Raw genomic sequence first — 27,791 nt, forward strand, 5'->3', positions numbered from 1 at the left:
AATCCTGGTGAGAGATAAACTGTTTTCACTGCCCTAAAATTATATTCTTTGTTAGCAGAGCTTCTCGCAATTCGAAGATTACCCATTTCATTAAACTTTTGATGAAAGTTTATACATATTGATAGTTTTTGCTTTCTTTAATCAGCTTGTAAAAATATTCTAAATAATTTGGGCTGTAAGTATATTTTAATATCTAATCATCATGAGAAGGTGGGATGATGATATTTGGGGTGGGGCCTGATGTGATGGAATTTTTCTATTATTTCATTTTTATATTCTAATACTACGCAATAATGTCAACATAAATATGTACGTACATGCTAATTACCTAAGTTAAATATGCATGGTGATAAGAAGATTTAATCATAAAATCATGTGCTTTTTTGTCCTAAATTCAGTAGATATAATATTTAAGGAAAATTGGTAAAAATCTAAATTTTTTGCTTTTGAAATTGACAGTATTGATAGATCAAAGTGAACGAATATGAATTATTTGTACAGTTTCAATGCCTTTTTATAGCTTACCAAATATTATTCTCTTTTGTGTTTTGCATATATTAACGTCAGTTTTAAGAAATGTCGCCATTAATTGAATGTATTTTTGGCATTTGATTAAATATTTGCCATCCAATTGCTTTTATACCCTTTTACCTAAGGTGTGCATGAGAAAATATTAAAGCTCGCTGTGATTATTTTGTGCTCTGCTTATTTAAGTTGCTTCCATAACTATCATTTGTACTATTTTTTCATCGCTTATTATTTTTTCTTATGAGAATGCTTTCTAATTTATTTTACTCCTTTCCCATTCTGGTGCATGATAACCTGCTGCCTGTGGAGTAAGACGTACCTATCGAATTCTCAAATGATGTTTTGGAGTTTCTCGTCGATGAGCAATATACATTGCTAAGCCTAGACCATGACGGTAGTGAGCAATATCTTCATTTGGCAACATATGTTACCAATTTCATGTTTACTTTAGATTTACATACTTGGACATTGCAAAACTAAAATTATTCAATTGTTATTATTGTTTTGTTCTGGTGTTAATTCAGAAGTAACTTTTGAGTCGTTATACTGACAATAACTTACATACTGTAACCACTAATACTTGATCCAGGACGTTTGAGTAATTGCTCTTTGTAAAAATTATGAAGCTGAAGAAATAATTTTTATGAATAGATTATGAAGAATATTCTGAGTGATATTGAGTCATTCTTGATGAAATAACTTCATGTTTTCTCACATGTAATCTTTCACATTTTATTCTCATACTCATTTTCATGATTTTAGACCTTCCTCTGCCGTTTACGAGGGATGTTCAAGAATTTGTGAGGGGTCTCTTTCTCTCTGGTCAAACTGAATTGCAAAGCATGAACCATGATGCCAGTGAGCTAGAATGCAGGGAAGCCAACTATGCAATGGTCAACAAATTCAAGGTCAATGTGATGGCTAATGCAGCTTGTGTTGACCTGCTGGTATGGGCAACTGGGGATGAAACAGGTTAGTATATCCTCATTCTTTTGAACCCATTATTGGCTGCTGGAGAAAAATGTTCACTTAGATAATGCTGTGGCCATTTCCAAAAGTAGCAATAATTCTATCTTTACTATCAAAAGAACACTATTTCATCATTAATAGAAGCAGCGTGAGAACTGAAGTGTCTCTTTATAATGTGATCGTTATTTAATGAAAGGTCTGTGTACCTAGTGAATAAAAACTCTATATCACTTTAGGGAATGGCTCTCTAATGTCTCAAATTAACAATATGTGTGAGTGAAAGTGTCTATGAACTGAAATCAGTCAATGACTTAGGTGCATTGACACCTCAGTCAGTTGTGTATGTATGTGTCACCATCATTTCTAATGACTTTTTCCTCTCCTCTGAAAGAGCTACTCCATTCCTTAAGTAATAAGTATCATATTTTCCATCATCTTGAATTAAATATTAAATCACGGAGTATGGAAGAATTGATAATTTAACTGACAAGGAGACATTATGAGGTTGTTGTTGGGATCATTATAATGCAACTATTTGCACCTACAAGAAGAGAAAATAGGGCAAAAAAGTGTCTCATCTTTCTGGCTTTCTTACTCATGGGAATAAAATGCCAAATGACTTGAAATTTTGTTCCGTGTAAAACCTCTTCTGCAGAGCGATACTATTCTCCAATTTACTTGTCATGCTGTGCAGTGGAATGGAATTCTACTCCATGCTATGCTCCATCCTCTATCATCTTCTTGGTACATAGTCTCTGGGGTCAGCGTAAATCCAATTTTGGTGCCGTATGGCAGTTATCACAAATTCACAGTTTTTTCTGAAATCAATAATGTATTAAGACTGAAGCATTCTATTCAGTTAGCTATTGTAAATGATATTTAACTAACATATTCAATAAACGCAGGAACAATTAAATAACTTCACTTACACTCATAAAATATAAAAAAAACTTTTCTACTTATTATAGACGTTTAAGCATTCATGTGAGTCAACTGTTTCCTACACTTTCATTTTTTTTCCTTAGATGGTTACCATTATAATTAGCTGCCCATTTCAATTTTTTACTTATTTCAACGTGCCCCAAAAAACTCAATACCTCTAGAAAAATGCCCTCATTAATGAGAAAACTTTTCAATGCACAAATAAGAATTTAAAGGGGAACTCAAGTCATGTCTACAGTGCATACTGGCAGTATCCAGCCAAAGGAGATTAATATGGAGCAAAATTCTATTGTTTTGTATTTTAAAAGTGCTTCCAATTCTGGAAATCAGTCTCATGATGTCTACTTGTGTTTGAAATTTGCATTTGGCTAAGTATACTGTTTAAGAAGGTTGTGCTTACCATGAAACTATTTCACTTCCTGCAGGGCAATGAAAATTTAACATCATCATGAAATTATCCTCCAGATTTGAATCTGTGCTAATGATATTTCTCTCTGGGGATTGTGGATCACATTTAAAAACTGAAGTTGAAATTGCTTATGGATGAGCTAGTAAATATTCTGAATCAAATTGGTCATAACTTGTAAGTGCTGTGCACATTGGACAAGCTTGTTTCCATAATCAATATTGTGTTAACTTCTTGTAATGATATGTGAGTACATTTTGTTGGTTATGTCTTTGAAAGAATTATGTTTTGTAGCCCAAGAGGTCAATGAGACATATAGTCTGTTCACGGAGCTATCCCTCCTCATCGCAATTGACCCTGCCGAGCTTCTGAAGATGCAGGGTAAAGCCAATGCAAAGGCTGCATTCATTCTGCTGCACGACTCGATCGTTTGTAGCCTTCTCTCATTGCATGGAGAGGATTTTGTGTTGCCAAAATCATGTCAATCGCGTGGGAGATTTTGTGAACTAAGTTGGTTTGAATCCTCTTCATCCCACCTAACCATCTCAAGAGTGGTGTATCTCACTGTGATTAAACTTTTTAAGGTTTGGCCATGTCCTTCCCTGCTCATTGCATCATTTCAATGGACTAATTAAACATTCCAGGGATTTTTTCATTTCTTGTATACTTAAAAATAGGGATGAGTCAGTTCCACTTTTTTCAATCCCGATTAAAATGCCCATTCTTTTAAATTGATTCCTGATTCTTGATCCCGATTCCATCAACTCTTATTCATACCAACAGGTGGGATATCGATACCTCCACTGCATAAATGCTCAACAATCGTCCACAGAATAGAACCCGCTCATCTAGTATTATAAGGGCTTTCTAGATGAACGGATTTGAATCGGTGGGCGATTGTTGAACGTTTACGCTGTGGAGGTATCGATATTGATTTCTCGTTGCATTGTTGTCATTAAAATGTAAGAATTGATTGGAAAAAAAAGTATCAAAGACAATTAAGTGGCCCAAAAATTATATTTATTAAAAATAGCAAATTAGTATCATGAAAATATATCCTCTGTTTTAATAATATAATAGACACTTCAACTGTTTCTGACAAAAATTTTAACCTTATAAAGTACAGTGCACAATGGCTCAGGTGTTCTTCATCTTTTATGCCCAAATGTTATATCTATATTCAAAACATTTATCTTCCTGGACTCAATGGAATCGGAATTGACTTTAGGTTCTTTAGATTCTCAATTCCGATTCGATGCTCAAGAATCGGTGGATTGAGAATTGACGTTTGGAATCAATTCATCCCTACTTAAAAGCTATTCCTAATAATTTTCTCTTTGTTAACATTTTGCTTAGACATATTTCAATGGCTTACTATCTCCAAGAATTGAAGAAGAATTTCTTTCAGATAATATTTTGTCATGTTTGCATGTCTGACGTTAAAATTGACTTAAAATGCATTTTTGTTAACAGTACAGGTTTTCAAATTTCAGTCTGCAACTGATGTGTCCTTTTTCTCATTATTTTATTTTTTCTATTTTAATTTTTTTCAAATGCTGTGTGAATTTCATTGAATTAACTCCTCAAGGGACTAACAATTTTCTCATTTAACTAGGAAACATTCTTTACTCTACAAATTTTGAATTCTGCCAAGATATCAACTCAGGACACGTCAAGAGTTTTCCTTGTGCATGGCACAGCACCTTTCTCGCTTTCTGTTCAAGTTTAATGCTTCTCCTCATGTGCCTCAGCCCCTTATTACCTCTCAATTGACTCATATTTGTGTTTAATATTTAGAAAATATATTCATTTAGTTAAGAAATGAATTTCTGTATATTATTTCAGTGATTATTTTCACAATGAAACCCTTAATTTGCTTGTGATTTCTTCTCCCATGAAATTCTCTGCCTGATGGTGCTCTTTCATGCCAGTTTTTAATGGTATCACTTTTCTTAAATTCTAGCTCGAATCAAAAGAATGACAGTATGATTGCTGACGTTGGATTTGTGCTGCAGAGTAAACAAAAATTTCCATCGACTTATTGCCCAAAAGTCACCTGTCGCCATCTTTTTTCTTATGCTATTTGATTAGTTTAACTTGGTAAAGTGACACTAGCAATTAAGCTAGGCCACGAGGATTGCCAATATGAGATTTTCTTTGGGTGTATTTGAGTGGATTTGAAGCTTTGCATGGGTGAGATGACAAAGGACTCCTCCCTGCTAACACTCACGCATTTCACACACAGCTGTTTTCTCTCTCTTCCTGTTGAGGAAAGACCTGTAGGAAAATTATGTCTTGATGGCAAAGTGTCATCCCGTAAAATCTTTTAAGGCCATGAGTAATTGGGGGGATGTGAAAGCTTTTCATGTTTTAGTTTTCAAAATTTTGTGTTAAAAATACATGATGGTGGTGATGTTGAAAATTTGGCCGTGTTGTAGAAAAATGGGGATGAAGATTTCACTGTGCACTGGAATTTGAATCAATTCATGACTCTTTTCATATTTTCCTGGGATAACTTTTCATTCAATTTACAGTAAACTCTCGATTATACGAAGTCAGCGGGACTGGAAAATAGGCACTTTGTAATATCGAGATTCGTTCACAAACATTTTTATTAAGTCGTGAAAAAAATGCTTGCTTTTGCTCCCACCGCCCTTTTTCTGTCTTTTTTGGCCTTGTGTAACATTTTCGGTGGCTATTTAAGATGCAATTTTAAAAAAATGCTCTTTCTTATTGATTTTATGCTGTGAAAGATTGTTAAAAAATCATAAGGCCCTAAACTTCCCATTCTTTCAAGTTGAATATCAACGATATAAGCGCAGAAGAAATTCCCGTCCATTTTAGAAAATGCTATCAAATAACGTCTTGAAAATTTTCGTACAAGAATTTAATCTGAGAATTTTGTGGTTAGTAGCGAATAGCAACTATTATATTCGCATAAAATTTGTTTCCAATGCCTACGAAATTTTAACCGCAGCCGACCTAACTGCCATTTGTGATGCCCTCTATCGCTCAGTGACAGGAAAAAAAGAGGGCCGTAGCCTGTTTCCAAATAATCTTCGTAGGTTAATATTTTTAGTTCCTTCCGTATTTTCAGGTGAATGTATGATCTTTTAAATTAGTTGTTTTCAATATAAGTCAGCTAGGATAATAAATTACATGGGATATGATTTTCTACTGGCGAATATTTGAAGTAAATTCTTAACGGGCTCTCCGTCCGGCTGCCGTGCTCCATCATCTTTGCGAACATTAAAATGGAATCTTTTTATTCATCAAGGCCACTGATGCTGGGAGTTAGGTGTCATGTTTATATAATAAGTCTTTCCTCTTTTATGCCAACAGGACCAAGGTTCCTACCGGAGAAAAGCTGGAGAACCATCTTCCTTAATCAGGGAAATAAAGTGAGAAACTTTATTATCCACATTCATTTTTCTCCTAAAACATACATGTTATCATTTGTAAGCATATTTAGGTGAAGTATTTGTTCACTCGCGTGAATACCAAAAATGATACCCCAAAACGTGTTCCTTAACCTCATTAAGTTTTCGTGTGTCTTTCTCCATTGAATTGAAAACTATGCTAAGTATCATTCATATAGAGAAAAGATTTTTTTATGTTAGTTCTAAAAATTAGATGCGCCATTATCGTAAAATAAGTAGTAGCGTGGAAAGGACAAAGCAAATAACTAATTTCTATTGAAAGTCTGCAGAGAAGAAGGGAGACAATTTTATAGTCGCAGCACGTCACACCCGGTAAGTATCAACAGCATTGGTGACGAAGGATCTTTAATCGAATCGTCAGCTTAGAGGTAGATGGAGTGCCTTACCCAGACAGACACCTGAGAAGAATTTAATTCGATCATTCTTTAGTTTTTTCTTTCTCCCTTCTGTGCTAATATTTATTTCCGTTCATGGCACGCCTATTTCATGTGTTAAAACTAAAAAAATCTTTTTTCTATATCAGCTTTACGTAGCATCGTTTTAAAAAGGGTGAAGAATGAAACCCGAAAACTAAGGAAGGGCAGGATTTTGAGGTATGATTTTCAAGGGTTCACAAAAGAAACCAGCATTGCAAAATTTTAAATCTACACGATATTTAGAAAATAATCAGCCCAAAACTTGGTGTATTTCAAGCATCATTTAAGTTTGTTGACCATGTTTATAGTGGGTGAGCAAAACCAAAACATAAGCTGATGAATGAAAATTGAACTTTGTTTTTCCACGTATATATTTATTTAATCACGATCGCGGTTTCGACGCACTGCGTCATCCTCAGGCCTGAGGATGAAGCAGTGCGTCGAACCGTCAACTTTAAAAAATATAAGCTCATAATTTCAGACTAACGTCAGGTTTTGGATCAATCTTTTCAAATGTTTAGCAGATTTGCTTATTTTTTAACCTCTTGAACATAAAATAAAGGATTTAAAAAAGTTGCTATTTTGTTTAGTTTTCCCCAATCCGCGAATCGTGCTGCCTAACTTGGCTAAAATGATTTGGGTCAATTACGGAATTGGCGATGCAGGTAGCACAGCTGTATCTTTGCATGAACGGAGTGAGAGGGCATGCTAATCTGCCAAGTCTCATGGGAGCAAGGACAGACTAAAAGTATGTCACAAAATGACAAAACACGTGTCGTCGCCAATAAAATGAATGCGGATGAGAAAGTTTTCCTCTTCATTTCCCCAATAATGGAAAATACCTCTCCAGCCTCTCTCCAGTTAGAAACTTACCCCCATTGCAGGTAGAGATGAACCATGCACTTTCATTGCAAATTTTTTGCCGTAGTTCATATAAACAAATGCCATTTGCTCCTGAGGACTGAGCCCAATGTTTGTAATTTCAAAACATTTGTATTATGAAAACTTCGTATTATGGAATAGTACCATGTATTTACCATTGGCTTTTATCCGGGACTACAATTTCACTTCGTAATATTGAAAACTTCGTATTTTCCTGCTTCGTATAATCGAGAGTTTACTGTATGTATTTATATCTGTGTTCAACTATAATTCCTGTCCTATTTGGAAAATCATTATTCTTTCTGCTTCAACCATTCTCAGTTTTCCCGAATGGTCGTACCTGCTATCATAAATTGTTACATTTTCTTTCAGGCGCAGACAGTCTGTGTGGCCGATTGTCTGGGAAAATCAACACCAATGACAGCCATAAACTTGTCCTTGGCCACATGCCCCTGCTCATGGTGTGCCTTGAGGTATGTCTGTCATCCCTCACTTTTCTCCACATGCGAGCAAGACAGAATCATGCATGTAGATAGTTGCCATGCTATTTCCACTTGAATGAGACTTGATTCTTGAAGTAGCACAATGTGCAGTATTGTATTACTCTCAAATCCTCGCATAGTGGACAAGTATGGGACATGAAAAATTGTCTGTTATCAAGAGGATGTCAATTGTAAGATTATGTTCAATTTTAAGTGTTTAATTACAATATTTTACCTGGATTTGTTTTAATCCTTCACTTTCAGCATGTGAAAAGTTTTGAAATTGTCTTTTTGAAAATTATTTCAGTAACAATTACCGTATATGTCTGAATATAGTCCCCCCTTTTTTTCTAAAAATGCCTGTGGTAAAAGTTAAGGGGGGGACTATATTCAAACACATTTTTTTTTACTTTTCCTGAAACTGAAGCCTCAAAATTAGGGGGGGGGGTGACTATATTCAGAGAAAGACGGTATTTCTGGGTTCAGTTCCTATTCCAGTGATCAATGACCAGTGGTCTGGGAACCAAACCAAACCAAACAGACCCATCCTTGATACATGTATGTGTAAATGCAGGTTCCATTATAGAGGGAAAATAATGGGCACAAAATGTTGGACACAGAGGTGGTGGAGTAGATTGTTAGCTGAGAAACAAAAAGGTCTGCCTTGAATTCTTTCATTCATGTGTGAAAGGTCACATTAGAGGCAATGTGAATGTAGAGAGATAGAGCATGCATCCCCATCACAAGTGGACCTTTCTGTCAGAATGAAGATTCATGCAGTGGTTGAGACAAAACAGTAGACAGCAGAATGTCGGGCACAGTTGTGGTGTCCAGCGTTTTCTGCATGTTTCTCCTCGAGTTTGAATCTACATTTGAACGCCAGTAGGCTCTAGTTTAAATCCTGTTCAAGGTGATATTAATCCCAAGTTTTTTTGTCCCACCATTCTAGCTCCACAAGTGTCCAATGTTTTTGTAATTTTGAATTATGGAAAACATAGCGCTGGAAGAAATTCGGGTCAATATTAAAAAAACACTGACTTTGTATTTTTTTTGCAGGGCTTGGGTAAACTTGCTCAAAAGTTTCCAAATATAGCTAGTACGTGCATCTACTGCCTAAGGGATTTCCTAGTCACTCCCTCACCCATCCTATCCAAGTTGCATTGGCAACAAGGAGAAATTGGCCTGAGGAACTTGCAGCAACTGTCAGGTTGGTTGATTCATCTCTCTTTTTTCTTATTCTCTTTTCCCATGTAAAATATGAGATGCAGGAATCATAGCTTAAAACATATATAAGCTTGCTCTGGAATAAATACTGGCTGAACTTGGATCATTAAACCCAATTCTCAAGAGCTGCGATTACAAACATCAACAAATTTGTGAAATTTCCTTGATTCTTTTAAAATACATTTTGGCTCTGTTTCCAGCGAAATTTTGATCCTATTCCAAGAAAAACCCTATACGCTTGAATTTTCTTGGGGTGGGTTTGTAATAAAATGCAAACATTCATAATTTGAAAGTTAAATAATTTAATAATTGGAAAGTAAAAATAGCTAATGTGATTCCTCGACTGACGTTTTTCTGTGACTTACACCTTTTCCTCCTTGCCATTTTCTTTCCCCTTTGTGATAAGTTTTGTAAAATTTGAAATGGCCTATCATTTACAACAGTCCAAAGAAAGTTAAATGGCATAGTTCAGAATAATTCACTATAATCTATGAAGTTAAATCATTATTATCAAAGGCTGGCATTATTTCAGAATTTTCTCACATTATAAAAACTTCCCATGCACAATTCATTAAAAAACTGCCAATGGCCCTTGGAAAGCACTCCACAGATGTTATATGAATAAGGCTGTGAGGCGCAAGAGACTCAGAGGATTCTCGGATGTGCGCTAGGCTTGGATTGCTTAAGAAATTAAGGATAGATAACTTTTAGAGTGGCACAGAGAACTTTTTATAAGAACCGAGGTCCAGAAATATTTCCAGGTCCAACAGAAGCGATAAATAAAGTGAGATACTTTGCCGAACGGATAGGTATAGGGATTTGTTTTTCTTGTAAACATTAGAGAGCTTAATAAATGCTGGGCGGAACTTCATCAGAGCATTTCCTTTTTATTTGTTAATGGCCGGTGTCCTAAAACCCCCCACACAAAACCCGGCTACACACCTATTGAGATGGTTATCGGGGTGGCATATAGATAAAGATGAATGATGTGAATTTCTGACCCAGGAGAACAGACTCTGAACACCCAAAATCCTATCCATTAACATGAAACTTGCCGTATTTTTTACCTTTGTCAAAGTTTCTCATCCCTTCGGGAAACATCTGCTGCTGCTATATTTGTGACTCAGTTTTTGATAGACATACCCTTTTAGTCATCCTATGTTGACGCAGCCCGCAAATCACTTCCATGCATCGAACCCACTTACAGCTAACAAGTCACCATTTTCCAGTCCCATGGAATTCATTGCATGGAAGGTTTATTGCTATGATTCCATGTGAAGTGTTACATAATATGTAGGGGAAACTAAACCTACTGTGTGTGTTGGATGTAGAATGGTGTAAAATGTTTCATGAGCAATATCAGGGAGGTATCATGTATTTTTTACTCACAAACCTCAACATGTCACCAGCCCAGACAAACGAGCAAATCTACAATAATGAGGGGCGTACTCTCACCTCTAGTCGAGCTGCATTCGAGAAGTTGAGGGATGCAGCCATCGGAAACCTTTGCATAGCATTGGAAGCAGCCCATGCTGTTGATCCGGACTGCATTAAAGCACTTGTGGCTGCCCTGTCCAATCGGCTATTCACAGCAGAGAAGTCTGAAAAGAGGTAAGCATCATTAATTAGTCCTTAGTCCCATAGGGGGCAGGGATTTGATCCAATTTTTAAAAAGTGCTGTTTAATTGCAAAATCAAATTGCGTTTTGGACTGCATTCACTAAAGTGGCAGAAAACCCAAAAAGTTCAAGATTGGAGGTTCAGAAGCTCATCCGCTTATTAAAAGCTTGGTATGAAATAACTGCTGATCCGGAAAGGTGTAGTACCTTTGAACAAATATCATGAATCTAATTTCAGACATAAAAAGAAGTCTTACATTCATATGGACTCATGTGCAGAGTTGGTTTTACTGTGGCCAATCAATTTACCAATGAGATTGGGCACTATCATATTTAATTAGGTGTCATCTAGGCCCCACGTTACTTTGAGAGAAACAATTAAACAAATGTTACTTTTAAATCAATGACTTTTGCATCACTGATAAAAAGCTATTGGAACGGGTTGATGTTCCAAAAATGTGATGCAACATTCTTATCAGAATACGTAATTGGGGATGAATTGGTTCCACTTTTTTTGTTGGTTCCAGATCTGGTTTGGCTTCTGCCATTGGTTCTCGGTCCTGGTTTACTGTTACAGATCTTAATCAAGTTTGTCATTATTGAGATCAGATTGAATAATTTTCAAAATCTAAGAATGATTTTCACTGGGTTGTTAGAGGAACACTAAAATTTCAGATCAAGTTTTCGTACTAGGGATTGCATCAATTACATCACAGATCATCTCTTGACCTGAATAGATCATTATATCACTACGTTGAATGCAAATTATCATGAGATAAAAAACAATAGGAAATTGGATGTAAAAGGAATATTTTATTGCAATTTTAATTAGCTGTCAAAAATGTGACATTGGCCTTTAATTGGTTTAGCAGGAGTGTATGGATTCATGTATGACAGGAGAGAAGAAGATAGTTATACACTTGCTTGCTTCTCTTCTGTACGGAAAACTCTTGAAAATACAAAGTCATCACGGCCGAAAAATCAGAACTTAGTAATGTTGAACTTGGTAATTTCAAGAATTTTCAATAAATGGCAAAATATGCTCACTTCTATTATTTTTAACATTTTTTGTTATTACGGTATCATTTGAAGCCAATTTAGATCTTATCTGAGAAAGAAATCATCTAAAATTTTTTTTTGTACAGAGTTTATGTCATAAAGTATCGTAAAATAAGTATGCTATGTGGCATTTTGTAGAACACTCAGTTAACACGTTCCGTGCTGATGACGTAGCGTCTACGTCATGGCAGCCACTACCCAGTGACTGATGATGTAGACGCTACGTCATGATTCCCTTTTGCGTTATATTCCGCCCTGAGCGCCAGCCACCGCTGTTAGGGTATGGGAGAGGGTCAGTCACCACTCTTCGCCTGTTTGCCGTGCGGAAAGCTCCGAAAAAATTTTTTTTTTCGATTTTTTCTATTTTACCCGGTTTTGCTCTGCAAGGACGTCTTTGGGGGTGGCTTTATACAATGTGTTTTTTGATTACTTTCATTTTATAATGCAAAAAACAGTTGCATATTCTCACAATTGTTCTTATACCTTAAAAAAAACTTTTGCAAATATTCAAAGCGAAATAATAAAAAGATACTTTTACATTTGACGAGGATAGGTAATTACTTTATTACAAGCTATTTTATCTTTCTTTATGACTTTTAACGCAATGATTAGATTGTGTTTATTTAATTGGTTTTTACAAGAAGGAATACAAATATTTTTCCCTTGTTGTTATTTTCATTTTTAACGTCAATTAACGCTATCGTGGTAAATTGCTTAGCTGGTTGCCTAATTTCGGACATACTCCAGGTATGTGTATTTTTATCCGTACGATAACAATAAATGCTTCTGTTCTTATACTTTTAAAGTTTCAGAGTGAATTTTATTTGCTATGATTTCATCATGGCAAAATTTGTTGTTATCCCTATGTTTATTTGCTGCTATGCATGAAATAATATATTTGCATAAATTTTACAATAACTTAAGTAAAGTCCTGGTTCCACATTGCAATTTATTTTTACTATTTACATTTCATGCAGAATAGCTAGACTTCCCCATCCTTATGTTCACTAGCATTTGAATTAGAGACTCATTACTTGATTTTTTCCATAATATCCGAATTACTTACAAGCATTTTATTTGGCATCCTCCCCAACAAAAAAATGCCTAAGAGAACAATTTCCACTAACCCAGTCACATACCGCCGAACTTGGAGAAACTGATCCGGCCCGAGGATATATACATCCGAGGATGTAAAATGGGCAATACGTGTCCTGAATGAAATTTACTAGATGGAAATATTTAACCATAGAAGAATTTCCCCACTTTTTGGCCTTATTTTTCGTGCTAGAATTATCCAAATCTCCCGTATCTCCAATAATTGAAAAGCTTGATCTTTATATAACTTGCATTGCTTCAGGAGAGAGAAGTCGCTTGATCAATTCATGTCAATTCTCCAAGCCCTTCAAATCAACAAGAACCTATCTACGTTCTCTGACTCTAACACTCTTCTGGCCCACTGATTATTCAAAATTAGCCCCATATAGATGCATTCAAGGAAACAATGGAAAAAGTAGTGAACCGCTCACGTGACCTAAGTTTGGAAGAGTCTATGATTCCATGGAGAGCTAGGCTGGGATATAGTGAATATATGAGGGGAAAGCGCTACAGGTACGCAATGAAGTTGTACATGTTGACGGAAGCAAAGGGTTTGGCGCTGCAGGTCCTCCAACTCAGAAGTGTCTGGAAAAGGGCAGGGGGTGGTTGGGCGAGGGTGCACGCCAAGAAAGCTACAGGCGGTGGTTGAAAATAGCAATTAAAATTGTGGCATCGATCATTGGGATCAAATGATGTCTGACTTTCCCATTGCAAGAAAATTCATCAAATGGTACTAAAAATTGGGAATCCACCTACTGAAATCACTGTTGCTGAAACGTAATTTTTATTCAAAGAAAAGTTTTGAAAAATTCCTCTCATCGACTTTCTAATTCCAGTTATAGAATCTCTTATGACAATATCTGTACCTTCGATCCCTTTGAGGAGATAGTCATCCTAGCCTGCCTCAACCAAAACCAAGGGCTTATTAGGACATTTCCCCGATTATATGAAAAACACGATAGACAGAAAAGACGAAAACAGAAGAGATGTAGGCAGTGCTTCAAGAAGAATGTCCACCAGGATACATCATATTATAGCCCCACCTGCCTATCTGATCCTCGATTGTGTCTTGACTGTTTCCAGAAGTATCACAAGAATTTGTGATGCAGAAAATTATTTACCCAGCGGGAAAAAATTATTTTTTAATGTTTGCCTTTTATATTTTCTATTTCAATATTTATTTAAAAAGATATTATTTTATGCGAAGTATTTAGTGACTGAAAAATTATTCTAAAAATGCTGGTCAATTTTTGATTTGTAAAACAATATGTTTCATTGCAACAATTCTTCGTTTATACAAATTTTCCCTTTCATTTATAAACCAATGTATATCATTATAAAATCTTATCCAGAGGATATCATATCGTTCATAATAATTTTTCCACCATAGGGAGCAACACTTTTGCTGGAAATATTGGTAATACTCGCAATATTTTCTTTTGAGCAAAAAAACATTTAAAATCGTATATGAATGTATCATTTCCAGATTATAAAAATAATGTTTGCTGGATTACTATTTCCATTAGTTTTTTCCAGAAAGTGATAAAGTCTGAATGGGTTTTCGCTACAGTACTGACAAAGAGCAAAGAAATGTGGGAAACATGTAGGTGTGTTGCGGGAAGGTATCAAAAGTTTGACAGGATACTTAGAAAATTTAAATATAAAATTTTTAACAAATGAAGGGTTATTTAAAAAAAAAAGTGCGAAAACATGTAGCAGGCATCACAAATCATGAGGTCACGTCGTTAAAATAATAATAAAATTATACAAATTTTTGCCAAAAAGTCAGCCACAGGGCATTTTCTTCAAAAAACGGTCAGCACGGAATGTGTTAAGTCATCTATGACTGTCACATCGACAAAATTGTTATTGTCACTTTCTACAAAAAATTTCTTGTTTTTGTTTTAATATTCCGACATTTCACTTCTAGGGAGGCATCATTAATATCGACCAACATCATTACAATGCTTGGTCATGTTAGTGTGGCTCTACGGGACATCCCTCGCACCACAGACACTGTCCTGCAGTTCTTTCTTCAGCGCTTCTGCAGATCGCCTCTGCATCTCAACATCCTTATTGTTGATCAGTTAGGTTGCATGATCATTTCCAAATGTGAGGTAAGAAAATTTCTCAAACCCAACTGTTAATATTCAGGAATGCTATGCAAGCAATCAGATTGTTCATTTCTGGACAGTGGAAATGGTTTCTGACCATATGTGGTGTATTTGATTCGTTAAAAAAAATGAATAAGATCTTGTTATTTTCATTTGCTTTCATTTAAATGTAAATGTGTATAAAAAATAAGTTAAATGAAGTAAATCCCTTCATGTTATCTAATATCTTCTTATTTTTTAATGCAGCCTCATGTTTATGAAGAGATAATGAAATTGTTCACGCGTGTTACTGTTGAGGCCAGCAGTGCGTCCTATTCGTCATCTGGAGGGGAGACAACTTATCGCAGGGTTTCAAGTCAAGTAATCAATGCATTGGCCAACATTGCTGCCAATTTGCAAGGTGAAGCCGAGATGATAGAACTGTTGCTACGGCTTCTTGAACTCTTTGTTCAGCTTGGCCTTGAAGGAAAGAGAGCATCTGAAAAAGCTCCTGGGATGCTGAAAGTAAGTTTAGGGTATTTTTCAATAGTTTTTTTTTAATGTTGAAGAAATTGGAAAATGGAATTATTGGTCCTCAGGCTGCATTTACATGGGCAATTTGTTGTGAAAGACACCCGCTCCAAGCAGATGCTAGGAAATAAAGAGCTGGTGGGTAAATTTCTGAGGGGAGTAATAATTCGCCATAGCTGGAATTTGAACCTAAATCTCCTGAATTTGTGCTTTACCACTAGAACTCGCAATACATCTTCTTCTCCCTCTGTGGAGTTCAATTGGGCTGGGAGTAGCCAGTCACTGAATTGTGTGATTGGAGTCATCTGCATGTGGACAGAAAGTGGTTTAAATATACCACTGCCTAGCCTTAGTCTATTTTCATGGTATCTCCAAGTCGCTTGTTGAAGTGTGTTGTTACTGGTAAAGAGCTGCCAGTTACTGCTAATTTACAATATATTTTCTGCCAGTTTATGTTCTTATTAATGCTCTTGTGAAAGTACCTAATTTACACACAAATATTGCCATTGGAAATCCAGCCTCAGAGTGATCAAAAACTCACCGAAGAATCCTCTCTCTGAGTATAAATGAGTTTCAGATTTGTATGTGTTTCTTATCACAAAAATTGTAATGTTTTTTTCTATAAATATCACCTTAAACATTGACAAGTAATTGATTGCCAAACCTGGGTGATGTATTCTCTTATAGAGGTTTACTTTTGACAATTTTTCTAATGCATAGTGTAAACTCTTTGACACCTACTTGTAGATGCCAGATAGTGTCAAGTTTTGGGTGATCAGACATGTTTATTGCCTTCTTTGTATGGAATTGCAGGCGTCAAACAGTGCTGGAAACCTTGGCATGCTGATTCCTGTGATAGCTGTTTTGGTGCGGCGCTTGCCTCAAATAAGACAGCCCAAGCCTCGCCTCCACAAGAGGTTCCTCGACTTCTGGCTCTACTGTGTTGTGATGGGTTTCACTGCATCAGATGTCGGCCTCTGGCCTCGGGATTGGTACCTTGGTGTGCAGGAGATTGCCGTTAAGTCCCCATACCTCACCTCTCAGACCTCGTCATTGTCAGAGATGCGTGAATTGCAGTACACTTCAGCTGTTCGGAATGACAGTGTCTCTTTGGTATGTATCTCAGGCTTTTCTTCATCTTCTTACCGCAGTCATGTCTTTCAAATGTTGCCGAAGAGAGAAGTATTTCTCCTGAGTGAGTAACGTTCCATTTCAGAATGAAATACAAGATTTGAAGAATCAAATCCTCAATCTTTTGGAACCGGGAAATGAAATTGCAGCGTACATAAACAAACTGTCATTTGCGCAGTGTACCTACGTGCTATCTGTGTATTGGCTGGAAACATTGAGGTGAGGAATATAAATATAGTGTTATTGAAGCTGTATATAATGACTATTTTACCCTATCATCAGGTAAATGGGCTATTAATGACATTCTGATGTGGTATTTCTTTAAAGATATTTATTTAATACGAATCATAGTTGGGTAGGTTACAGTTAGTCACTAACTGTTCCTCCAGGTTGGAATTGGCTGATGCCAGAAAGAAGAGGTTTTGATAGTTTGCAGGAGAACTAGTTAGTTAAGTCATTGATCATCAATTTCATCATTTCGGAATGAAATGATGAAATGATATACTTAGATCACATCTCCAGATAATGAGTCATAATCACCAAAAAAGGGGACCAAATGATTCATGCAATAGATAAAAACTTAGCCAGTGATGATGGCTACCCTATTTTTTTTATTGGTCGTTAAGGCTGCTATACATATATGTGGTAAATGATCATGCGAAAGATAATGCTGAATGATTGCGTGATCGTTCTCAGGATCATGCGAGCAAAATAGAACATGCTCTAATTTTCACTGAATTACCATGCGCATGACGGTTCATTAGCAAATTTTGCGTTTGAACAAGTCGAATGATTTCATTCGTACGATCATTCAGTATGGTCATTCGCATGATTATTCACCGTGTATAGCAGCCTTTAGATTTGTTGTCTTGTGGGAAGTTAGTCTCTACAAATTGTCTGAAATATATTATACTTGATTGCTCAATAGTTAATGCAAGGGAGTAACTATTTAGGGGGTTATTGTGGATGGTAAGATTATTTTTGAAAATATGTTTTCTGAGTGTGATTTATTTTAATGATGTTTATTGTCTGAGCAGGGTGGAGAATTCGAGTGAGCCTTGCCTCCAACCAATCTTTGAATACTTAAGCGACACAGCCATTCAGAAGGAGAAGGGCGGCATGTGGCAGTGCATATCATGGTAACACCAGTCACATCAGCATGCATGTAGATGTAATTAGTGCTCATGGTGGATACCTGCATTCATGCATTCTCATGGACTTCATGCTTCTTATCTCCTAGTGCTGGTGAAAAGGTTTTCTCCAAATTCCTGACCGTCATGTCGAACAAACCCAAGGATGAGAGGAGGGAACGTGAGCTGGAGGCCCATGCCCAGTATCTATTGGTGAATTTCAACCACATTTACAAGAACACCAGAAGGGTAGCAGATAAATATCTGGCTGGATTAATTGACAGGTAAGGTCCGTGTCTGTCATGTGAGTGTCCTGTGTTTTGCCTTTTTGGAAACATTTTTTACCTTCATTCTCCTCCTCCATTTTTTATTGAGATTTTCCCATGCCCCAAGGTTGATTATTTGTTGTAATTAGTGAACAAACACTTAACACGTAGACAATGGGTCATGTGCATTCACTTGGTCTTGACATTCCCCCAGTTGCAGAGCATGTTGATTGACTTGGTCAATCATTTTCATCGTCAATGATGCTCTAATGTAAACTGCACAAATGGCCCTCAACTTTCATGCTAAATGAATTCCTGCCAATGAGTTCAAAAATCTAAATGTGCCAAAGTCAAGTAATTGGTGTGTGTGCTAATTGGGGGATTACTTTCCGAAGGAGCAAGGTACGTGTAGTGAATGAAACCTCAGTATCTGTTTTCTCATCATTTAGGAAACTACTTCCATAGGGCCAAATTGCTGAGTAATGTATTTGTGCCGGCAATTTTTTAAAATGAGTTTTTCCTAATGCATTGTTAATGTATGGAAAAGCAAGCCAAGTGCACGTATGTTGCCTTTGTATTAGACCGTTACTATTCATTTACCATGTGCCTGCCGGATCTTATTTGCTTTATTGACTTTGCTTTCTTTTCCTAATATAGTTGGTCTGGTAACCAAAACTTCTCACACATTGTATGAGAATGGGTCAGACACATTTACATACCAGACAATGAGAAATATTCTTACTATGCGTTGAAAATTCTTTCATATAAAACTGGCAAAATTATTTTAGCTGATGGGAGGTCACCAGCCCATGTTGCCAGATTATTGAACTTGTTATATAACCTTAAGGCTGTATAACAGAGATTGTATATGTATCTATGTGCCAATTCACCATTTTTTGACCCTTACGGAACCTCTCATCGATTGCTAATCTCAGAAGTTTTATGATGATAATTATATTTTTAACATAGTAGAAATGGGGAATTAAGGAGATCAGAGTTGCCATTACTCATCATAAGTGCTACTACAACACTGATTATAGATATGATTTTAATATAGCAAGATCTTTTTTGTTCACAATATATTTGATCCCAAACTTTGATTTTACTGTTTTTTCTGTGTTCATGATGTTATCTTCCATTAAAGTTAGCTATGTACTTTCACACTCTTCTTCAACAATTATAGCTGCTGTAGTATGACATAACCACAAGCACCAAAGCCCAGTATCATATTTATGCTCTGTATAAGGTTGGCTACAGAGATATGCAATATGGTTACCAATTTAGCTGAATTAATTGAAAAAATATTCTTTAAGTAACATAATTTCTTATTCTAGGTTCCCCCACCTCCTTTGGAATTGTCGTGTTCTTTGGAGTATGCTGGACATATTACAAGTCTTGTCCTTCTCCCTACAACTTGATCCAAACCAAGAAAATCCTACGTTAGAAGTTCCAGGAACTGCATATTCCCTGCAGTTAATGGATACTTTGGAAGCTCGTGAGGTAATAAATGCCTATTGAATGTGTATATGGGGGAAAAGAATAGTGAGCTCCAAGAAATGAGGAAAAGAGATAAGAGCATGATGCGGTGGTATGTATGTGTCACTCTTTCCCAAAATGATTTTTAGGACACATGACTATCTATTGCATCCCTAAAGTTTGTTATTATTGTCGAGATAACCTTATCACTAGAGATCTGTGAGATACACGAGATGCAATATCTCAAAGTAATGCGAAATCGGTAAATAAAAACGAAATTTCACCTTTTTTTGCAAATTTTAAGTGAATAATGAGTAATTATCTATTAAAGCCTAAGCCCTCATTCGATCCATCTCATTACAATTCCAAGGTCAGTTGGCTTGTTTTTTTTCGTGCATATCACATTCGTGTAATATTGTGCACTGTAGTGATGTCTCCGCCAGAATTTGGTGTTAAATTATTCACGGCCTCTTTCTTCACTGCACATTTATCAATCCTGAAATTCTTGAAAATATTTAGAATGACATGCTTTCTCTCCGGAAGAATTAGATACAGTGAAACCTCGATATAACGACACCCCACGGTGCACTAATAAACACTCGCTATAGCGAATTGTCGCTTTACCGGAGGTGGAGCAAATAATAGCCAATATACCTGTTGCGAACAGATATACAGGAACAGGAGTGGTGCGGCGACAGATAAACATCTATTCGATAAACGTAAGCATAAATCCAGACGAAAGGCGATGTTTTTTTGCATCACTAAATTTCCTTACTCAAATAACGACTAACTATTCAAACAATTTATAAGCGCCGCACTGAATAAAAATCATGCAAAGCATTGTTTCGTCAATCATTATATTTATCGAACGACAGTTTACCACATAAATTTGAGACTGAGCACTCCATTAACATCATTTCTAACAGATCGCTAGCAATTACAGAGGTTAAGGAGTCTTGATGAAAGTCTTCCGGCGGTGGAACTCTCGCTATGGCGAGAGCCAACACCGAAAGGGTCTCGTAAAAACGAATTATTTAACACGCTTATTATAGGGTCAATTGACGGTGCATCGGCTATCTCTCGTAATAGCGGGGGTGTCGCTATAGCCCGTACTCGCTTTAACGAGGTTCCACTGTATTCTGAATCGATAAAGTGTTGAAAGAAAATTAACGCGGCAGCGAAAGAGCGAAAATACAAGCTCACATGTTCGGCACGCATCAATGCCAAGCAGTAATTCTGGTGACTCACAGCGTTATTGGATTACTTTTTGCAGGAAAACCTTAAGTGTGGTCCTAACTTAACAATTTTGTGGACTTAAACATGTCTGCTGGCTGGGAACGGAAGGCCGCTTTCAAACAAGACGACTATCTTTTGGGCACTGTTCATGGCACAGCACACGGCGTGGCAGAGCGAGTTATCTCGTCTGAAAGCGGCCTGAATTTCATGCCATCGTGCCGTAAACTGCAGCCAGTGAAAAGACTTTTTGTCTGAAAGCCTTTTTATCTGTCGAACCGCTAGCAGTTGGGGGGAGGAAGGAACAGAAAGCATAGTAGGAGAGGGGTTACTAATTATTAGCGGACAAGTGGTCAGATATTCGGCACTCCACTGAGCTTCAATGCAAAAAAAATCATTTCGACTCAAGTTCGAGTTTCTCTCGATCGAGACCCGGTTCAAGTTTCTTTGTATCCAATTGCGTTTAGGTATGCGTGCTTCTTTCACTGCCTATCTTGACCGATGGGCAACAGCTGTATGCAATACCAAGCGATTTTGTTGAGTTTAGCTGCTACCTACCTTCCCTTGGTACGTGGGTGACGGGTATCAAAAGGGAGCCCATGACATGAAAAGTTTTGGCCAAAATGTAAGCTATAAATTACTCCACGCTATACCGTAGCTACCTTGCACTCAGTTTGTAAACACCATCAGGAGTGGTTGTGATTCGCGTTTGGACTGTTTTTCATCATGGTTACAGCTTTAAATATCAAACGAAGGAAAGGAATTTTAAAATACCGAAATCCTATTGTTACCATTCTTACCAGGGTGAGTTAATTCAGCTCAAAAGATTTAATGTGAAAGACAAAGAATTACAGTACAAATTTTTGGATATAAGACTTGAATCTGAATTACTTAAAGCACATCAGTAAGATAAGCATGCGAAAGAAAGGGGACCCACAAAAAGACAGCTATCATTTGAACAGATAGTTACTCCATCAAAGAAAATGGAGGAGGAGAAAGAGGAGTTTGTTGTCGCTATTACTGAAGCTTTTTAAATGCTGGCGTTAGTGTAGAGAAACTTGATAATCCAAAAATTCGGGAATGGCTCTCTAAGTATATACATGAAGGTTAGTGGGGATTTGCCGTATGCCGATTGTATTCACCAAGAATACATTCCGATTATAAGGGAAAGAAGCAGGAAGAGCTAAAATATTGAGTTATTGCTCAAAATTAATACAATCAAACTGAAAACAAATTTCAGCACTAATAGGTAAATGTTTGCTCTAGTCTTCCTCACAAAGACAAGTAATCAAGTGAAGTGTTCATGGTGCACCTCTTGCTCACTCTATAATATTAATGCTTGAACCATTTCCTTCATTTGGTTTCAGAAATTTTGTACAATCGAAATTGTATTAAATTTTATGTAAAATGCTTTTAAAAAAGTATAAGAAGTCATGAAGCATGTGCCAAAAAATAATATAACTCTTAGAAATGTGTAAAAATTGTAATATTAAAATAACAACGCCAAGATTTTCAATAACACCAAAATCACATAGTTTTAAAACGAATTTTACCAAAAAATAAAACCACTTTCATGGACCTCTACTTATCACCCTCCTGTAAATTCGGTATGTGCTAAGCCTCACTTCAGATTAGTGGTGGAATATGTTGGGGTGGTTTAAGCCGTTGTGTTTTCTGCAAAAGCATTACAGCATCCGGGGTCTATGATTATAAATTTTTTAAACATGTCAAAGGTCAGTATTTGCTCTTTAATAGACATTTTAGTTAGGGAAGGCATTTTAGTCGGGTGTTATTGTACACCCATGTTGAATGGGCCATTGGGAGTAGCCTGTCTCCAGTGAGTTTGTGATAACTCTTTCTCACCTGGCTCCTTTGCAGCGTATCATGAAGGACTTTGCGGATCGGTGCAAGGGGATCCTGGCAGAAGCTATGAAGTGGGCACCTCACGCCACTCGTTCGCACCTTCAGGATTACCTCAATCAAATCCCAAGGTCTGGCTCGTGGCATCACTCCGGCTTATCCCTCGCCACAGAGACTGTCTTCCATTACCTTGGCCTCAACCCATACTCAAGCCCACTCAGCGTGAGTACATACCTCTCTCCAACGTCTGCTGTTGATTTTACTACTGACTTTGGTTGTCTTGAGGTTTACTATTATTTTTTTTTCCTCTTCTATTCTTGACCTTGTTTAATATATTTTATAATATTTCTTGGAGTTTAGGTCAATGTAAAACAAGTTATAGCCAACGTTTTGATTTATTTAAAATCATCCTCAGGGCTATGAAAGAGAAAACATGAACAATATAAAATACAAAGATGACAACGATATACAATATTTTTACATAAAAATGTTACGATCGCATTTTTTTTATACAGTAATATAATTTAAAGTATACACATATATGTACACAATATAAGAACAGAATAGAATACACAAAATATTTTGACATATTTTTTGTCTTGAGGTTTACCTGTTGGAATGATGGTGAAGATAGGCTATTTAGTGTGACTCCTTAAGTTTGGTCTAAAATTTTTCACGTTCAGGTGAATACTCTGAACAAGAGGCCAACATGCGTGACCAGTGATTCCTCCGAGTTTGTGTCTTCGTTGGTGATGAGGAGCCGTTACCTGGGTGAAGTGGCAGGCATGCTGGCCATGAAGGACCTCTACAGCAGCACCACCCTGAGCAGTGCCACTCGCAAGAAGCTGGCCCCGTTGAAGGAGCAGGACGGGGAGAGTGGCACGGATTCCGAGGATGAGAGCTCGGCACAGAGGGCTGGCCTTGTGGCTCGGCTTGTCGAAGATGTGTGGACGGCATGTCAGAATGGGGACACGGTGCGGCACCGAGAAGCCCTCTGGAGGGCCACAGCCATGCTCGTATCCACCAAGGGTGAGTCATCGTTGCTGCATTTCTATTCTTCAGTGCTTGGGCTTTCACCTTTACTTCTTTACAATGTCTCCTGTGGTCGTCTGGCGGTCCTAACTCACAGCTAAGGGGTACGACTGCTGCTTGAGTCCCTTTAGGTATTTATATTTTACCACAGCCCTTATAAATCCTCATTGTTAAATTTAACTTTCTACTTGTCATTTCCCTCGAGTCTTTTTGGTAATTTGAACATTTTCCTGCTAAAATGTTGTTATTCAGGGAGTAAATATCTGCGATTAATTAATTATAATCATATAATAAAGTTATAAATAATTATCAATGTCCTCTGTTTAGTCACAAATTAACTTCTTAGAAGGTGAGGATTGGGGACCCTGGCCAACCTGAACACAGTGATCGTAGTTTAATTGGTTCATCAATGAAAGATGGATGGTGAATGGATTTTGATCGGTTTGTGGCCGGAGGCTGGAGGGGTGAGTAGGCTGTTGCTCATTCTCCTATGCTGGGGGCAGTGGGTAGTTCTAAGGTGTTCACGGAAGTCTCAAATGTTTTTGTGCCTGAAGTTTTTGTAATTTTCACAATTTTTTCTAATGGGACATATTTCCTCGATAGAAATTGATTTTTCTGATCTGCTCTAATGTGCATCCATCACCTAGCATTCAAGGCTGTATGATGGCTTCTGTAAAGAGCAAAACTATGTGAAAACTGGCATTTGCCAAAGAGTTGATGCAATTATTTATGTATGTATCTTACATAGTGAGATTGAGCCCAGGATGAGGGAGTGTATGGATACCTCCACTGCAAATCACTGAATTAAATCCGCTCATCAAGTACTACTAGGGCCACTAGCTGAGCGAAGTTGATTTGGTGGGCGATTGTTGAGCGTTTATGCGGTGGAGGTATTTATGTATGCCATACTCTTCCTGCGGTGATGGTGGATGGGTGGTAATATGGTATTTCATTGTTGTCTTAGTGAGGGAATGCTTGGGTGTGCCCCTTTTGCCTTACATTCCGTGTGCCCAATGCATAATCTTTTATTTATTTTTGTTTCAGAGGTTTGTCGTAGTTTGCTCTTTACTGTGGCATGGTCCCAAGTGGAAATGTTTACCGAGTCTGCAATGCTGTCGGCCGTCGAGTGCTGGCAGTGGTTGGTGACGGCAAGACCAGACCTTGAGCTGAGATTTCTCCAGGAAATGCTCTCTGCCTGGCAGGTGTGCAAATGAATGGTCAATGCAAGTCATGGAGGGATCCAAATTAGAATATATATACTCCGGCCTCTCATGAATCACAGTTTTAGTGTTTTTTAATGTAATAATTGTGATAATAGTAATGGAGTATTCCATTTTCATGTATGGAGCACTTAAATTTGAAAGAAATAAGGCTAGTGATGCTTGGGAATAAATGACTTTGCCTTTTTCTGAAAGTACAGAGGAAGCATATAAAATTGTCATGGCTTTTTTTCCAATTAGAGAGAAAAACTCAAGTAAAGATTTGATGCTGCATAACTCCCGTTCAAACTACTGTTGGTTTCAGACTTGTTTCTGTGGAATTCTGGGGTTAATGAAAATAAAAAGGACATTTTAACCAAAGCACCAATCCTCTCCTTATCAGAGCACATTATGTCAAACATTTAGAAACATTTTACACATAAATACCGGAATTTGCTCAATTGTAAATAATATTTGGGGGAAGGATGTAGAAAAGTGAGGGTTTTCAGAATTTACGTCCAAATCATTGTCGACCTACCACTTCTTTGCAAAATTGCAGCTTTCCTGGAAGCAGTAAAGAATTCGTATTGATCAGTCAGACATGCTTTACTAGTACTGTGGTAAGAATAATCTCATCCCTTAAAAAATATTTCCATGGAGGAGTCCACTGCAACTGCTCTGTATGTGACTCAAGCCATTAATTAATCTATGCATGTGAAATATTCTCTCATCCTGCAATGATGCAACCCACACAGCGAAGCAAACCTTTTAAATACAGCGTACTCACGATTATCCGGGCTAATAATGGGGAGGGGCGGCACGAATAATCAGAATACATGGATAATCCAATCTTTCACTTTAATTTCACGTATTTTCATAATTCATGTAAATCAAACAATTTATTATTATTTATGCACATTGTCTGTTATTTTAGGTTGCTTTCCAGAATCATTCACAGTTATCTTTTCTTGGTCACGATCTTTTTAATGGCAAAAACGTGATTGTACTTGTATTGCTACTGTTCCATGTAACCCGGCTTCCGAAAACCACGCACCCGTGTCTGCAAGATCAAGGATTCAGAAAATTGGCTTGCACGAATGCTTCAAAACCGCTACGCGACGTCAGAAACTACACTGTCAGGTACCATGCTGCATAGTCGCATCTGGTAAGCAACTGATGTGGGACGTGGTTCATGCGATCGCGCACAGTGATGTTTAGATAATGTGAACGCAGAGCTTCCGTGTAGGTAATGGGCACGCAATCAACCTATCGAACAGCAGCGGTTATAGGAAACCAGGACTTTCGGCAATTTGTCTATGCGGGTGCTTGGCTGTGACTCATGCTGTCTCTACTTCCCCCGACGCCTCCACTTCTACCATTCCCTTCCTCTCCAGTTTGACCTTGACTAGTCACGGCGTAAATATGCCCGAGTGCGGCAAAATCGGTTCCTTTGGGTCGCATTCAACTCAATTCGAGGCCACGGTAATAATTCCGCATTTGCGATATGAAATATAAAATTATAGATCGTTGACATCATTTCTCTTACTTTGCGATTGGTTAACTATTGAAGAATCTTCTAAAATTAATCAAGAGTTTTTTTCCCACCGCTGATCATCGTCTGCATGCTAGAGCAGACATCCAAGTAAACTTGAAGCATTCCTTGTGAAAAGGTAAATACCTAAAATAATTCCGTTTTACGAGGAGGATTCGAGTGGAAATAGTGAGGCCAGTGTAGTCTTGCGTTAAAATGCAAATATCCTGGTGCTTTTGTGTCCGATTAATTTATTTTATAAAAATCTCAGAAAACATCGAAGAAGTGTAAAACTCATGCACGGATATACCGTAGCCAGATAATCGGGTAGTCTGCTGTAGTCACATATTTCCTAATCCCACCAAATTTTATAAGTGAAGGTTTAGCTGCATGTACAATTTATGTATACTGTTGCAGAATATTTCGATTCATATGCCTGTCTATGTTTTGATGTGCCATGTAAGTTTTTGTTTTTGATGTATGAGATCCTTTGGTCAAAATGAACATTATCAATACATTATTTTTAACTCCTAAGAATTTGAGGTTATTAATTGCCAAAATGAAAACATGGTATTGGTCATTTGACATGTGGAAATCTCAATTTTGTTATTATTGATGTTGCAGTGCACATTGCACAAGAGGAAAGGGCTGTTTTCTGAGGAAAATACGGAGACAAGCCCATTGGCTGTGTCGGAAGGGTGCATCCTGGAGCCGCAGCCTCCATTTGTTGAGCCTCATGAAATCTGGGTGCGATTCCTGGCAGAATTGGCTGAGACAGCTTGTTACAGCAGTAGTGATAAAGTTGAAATGCTTGCTAACTTGCTTCACTATTCCTTGCCAATGGCTGTCGGAACATCGGATGCCATTTTGAACCGTCATGTTGCTGCGGTCGGTGTCAGATTCAGGTATGCATGTGCTTCCTTTTGAGGTCTTGGCTTTATTTTACTTGAAATCAAAGAAAAATTTGAACTCCATGACCTCTCATGATTGTACAGAATAAAATATAAACTGTTATGGCTGGCAAAGGGAAGCATAGTCAAGTGGGTGGAGTGCTTGGCTGCTGATTTAAGGGTCCCAGGTTCAAATCCTGTGTGAAGCATTAGAGCACCCCCAATAAATATCCTTCAAGTGGCCGAGGGAAAGGAACTGGCTCTCCTACTCTGTGTGAAATTCACTATCCTGTGGCTTAATTTGGAGTGAGCTCTACTTGATCCACTGTAATTGTTTTGCTTTAGTCTCTACAGTTTC

At 37.3% G+C, this 27,791-nt stretch overlaps 1 protein-coding gene across 4 annotated transcripts in view; it reads left to right on the plus strand.

Annotated features, from left to right (window-relative positions):
* Positions 1-27,791, plus strand: part of LOC124155481 (phosphatidylinositol 4-kinase alpha) — a 69,153-nt gene that overhangs the window by 17,255 nt on the left and 24,107 nt on the right. The window contains exons 8-24 of one of the 4 annotated variants that reach the window (XM_046529321.1): positions 842-922; positions 1,291-1,500; positions 3,140-3,226; positions 7,956-8,056; positions 9,122-9,272; positions 10,699-10,900; positions 14,992-15,178; positions 15,422-15,679; positions 16,499-16,798; positions 16,902-17,035; positions 17,854-17,955; positions 18,057-18,230; positions 19,547-19,712; positions 22,800-23,003; positions 23,465-23,810; positions 24,858-25,015; positions 27,168-27,448. In XM_046529321.1, the coding sequence (XP_046385277.1) occupies positions 842-922; positions 1,291-1,500; positions 3,140-3,226; positions 7,956-8,056; positions 9,122-9,272; positions 10,699-10,900; positions 14,992-15,178; positions 15,422-15,679; positions 16,499-16,798; positions 16,902-17,035; positions 17,854-17,955; positions 18,057-18,230; positions 19,547-19,712; positions 22,800-23,003; positions 23,465-23,810; positions 24,858-25,015; positions 27,168-27,448 (3,142 nt within the window). The remainder of the gene's footprint in view (positions 1-841; positions 923-1,290; positions 1,501-3,139; positions 3,227-7,955; positions 8,057-9,121; positions 9,273-10,698; positions 10,901-14,991; positions 15,179-15,421; positions 15,680-16,498; positions 16,799-16,901; positions 17,036-17,853; positions 17,956-18,056; positions 18,231-19,546; positions 19,713-22,799; positions 23,004-23,464; positions 23,811-24,857; positions 25,016-27,167; positions 27,449-27,791) is intronic. The other 3 variants (XM_046529323.1, XM_046529322.1, XM_046529324.1) reach the window with 3 other exon arrangements.

The sequence above is a fragment of the Ischnura elegans genome, chromosome 3, assembly GCF_921293095.1.
Source record: "Ischnura elegans chromosome 3, ioIscEleg1.1, whole genome shotgun sequence".
Lineage (NCBI taxonomy): Eukaryota > Metazoa > Arthropoda > Insecta > Odonata > Coenagrionidae > Ischnura > Ischnura elegans.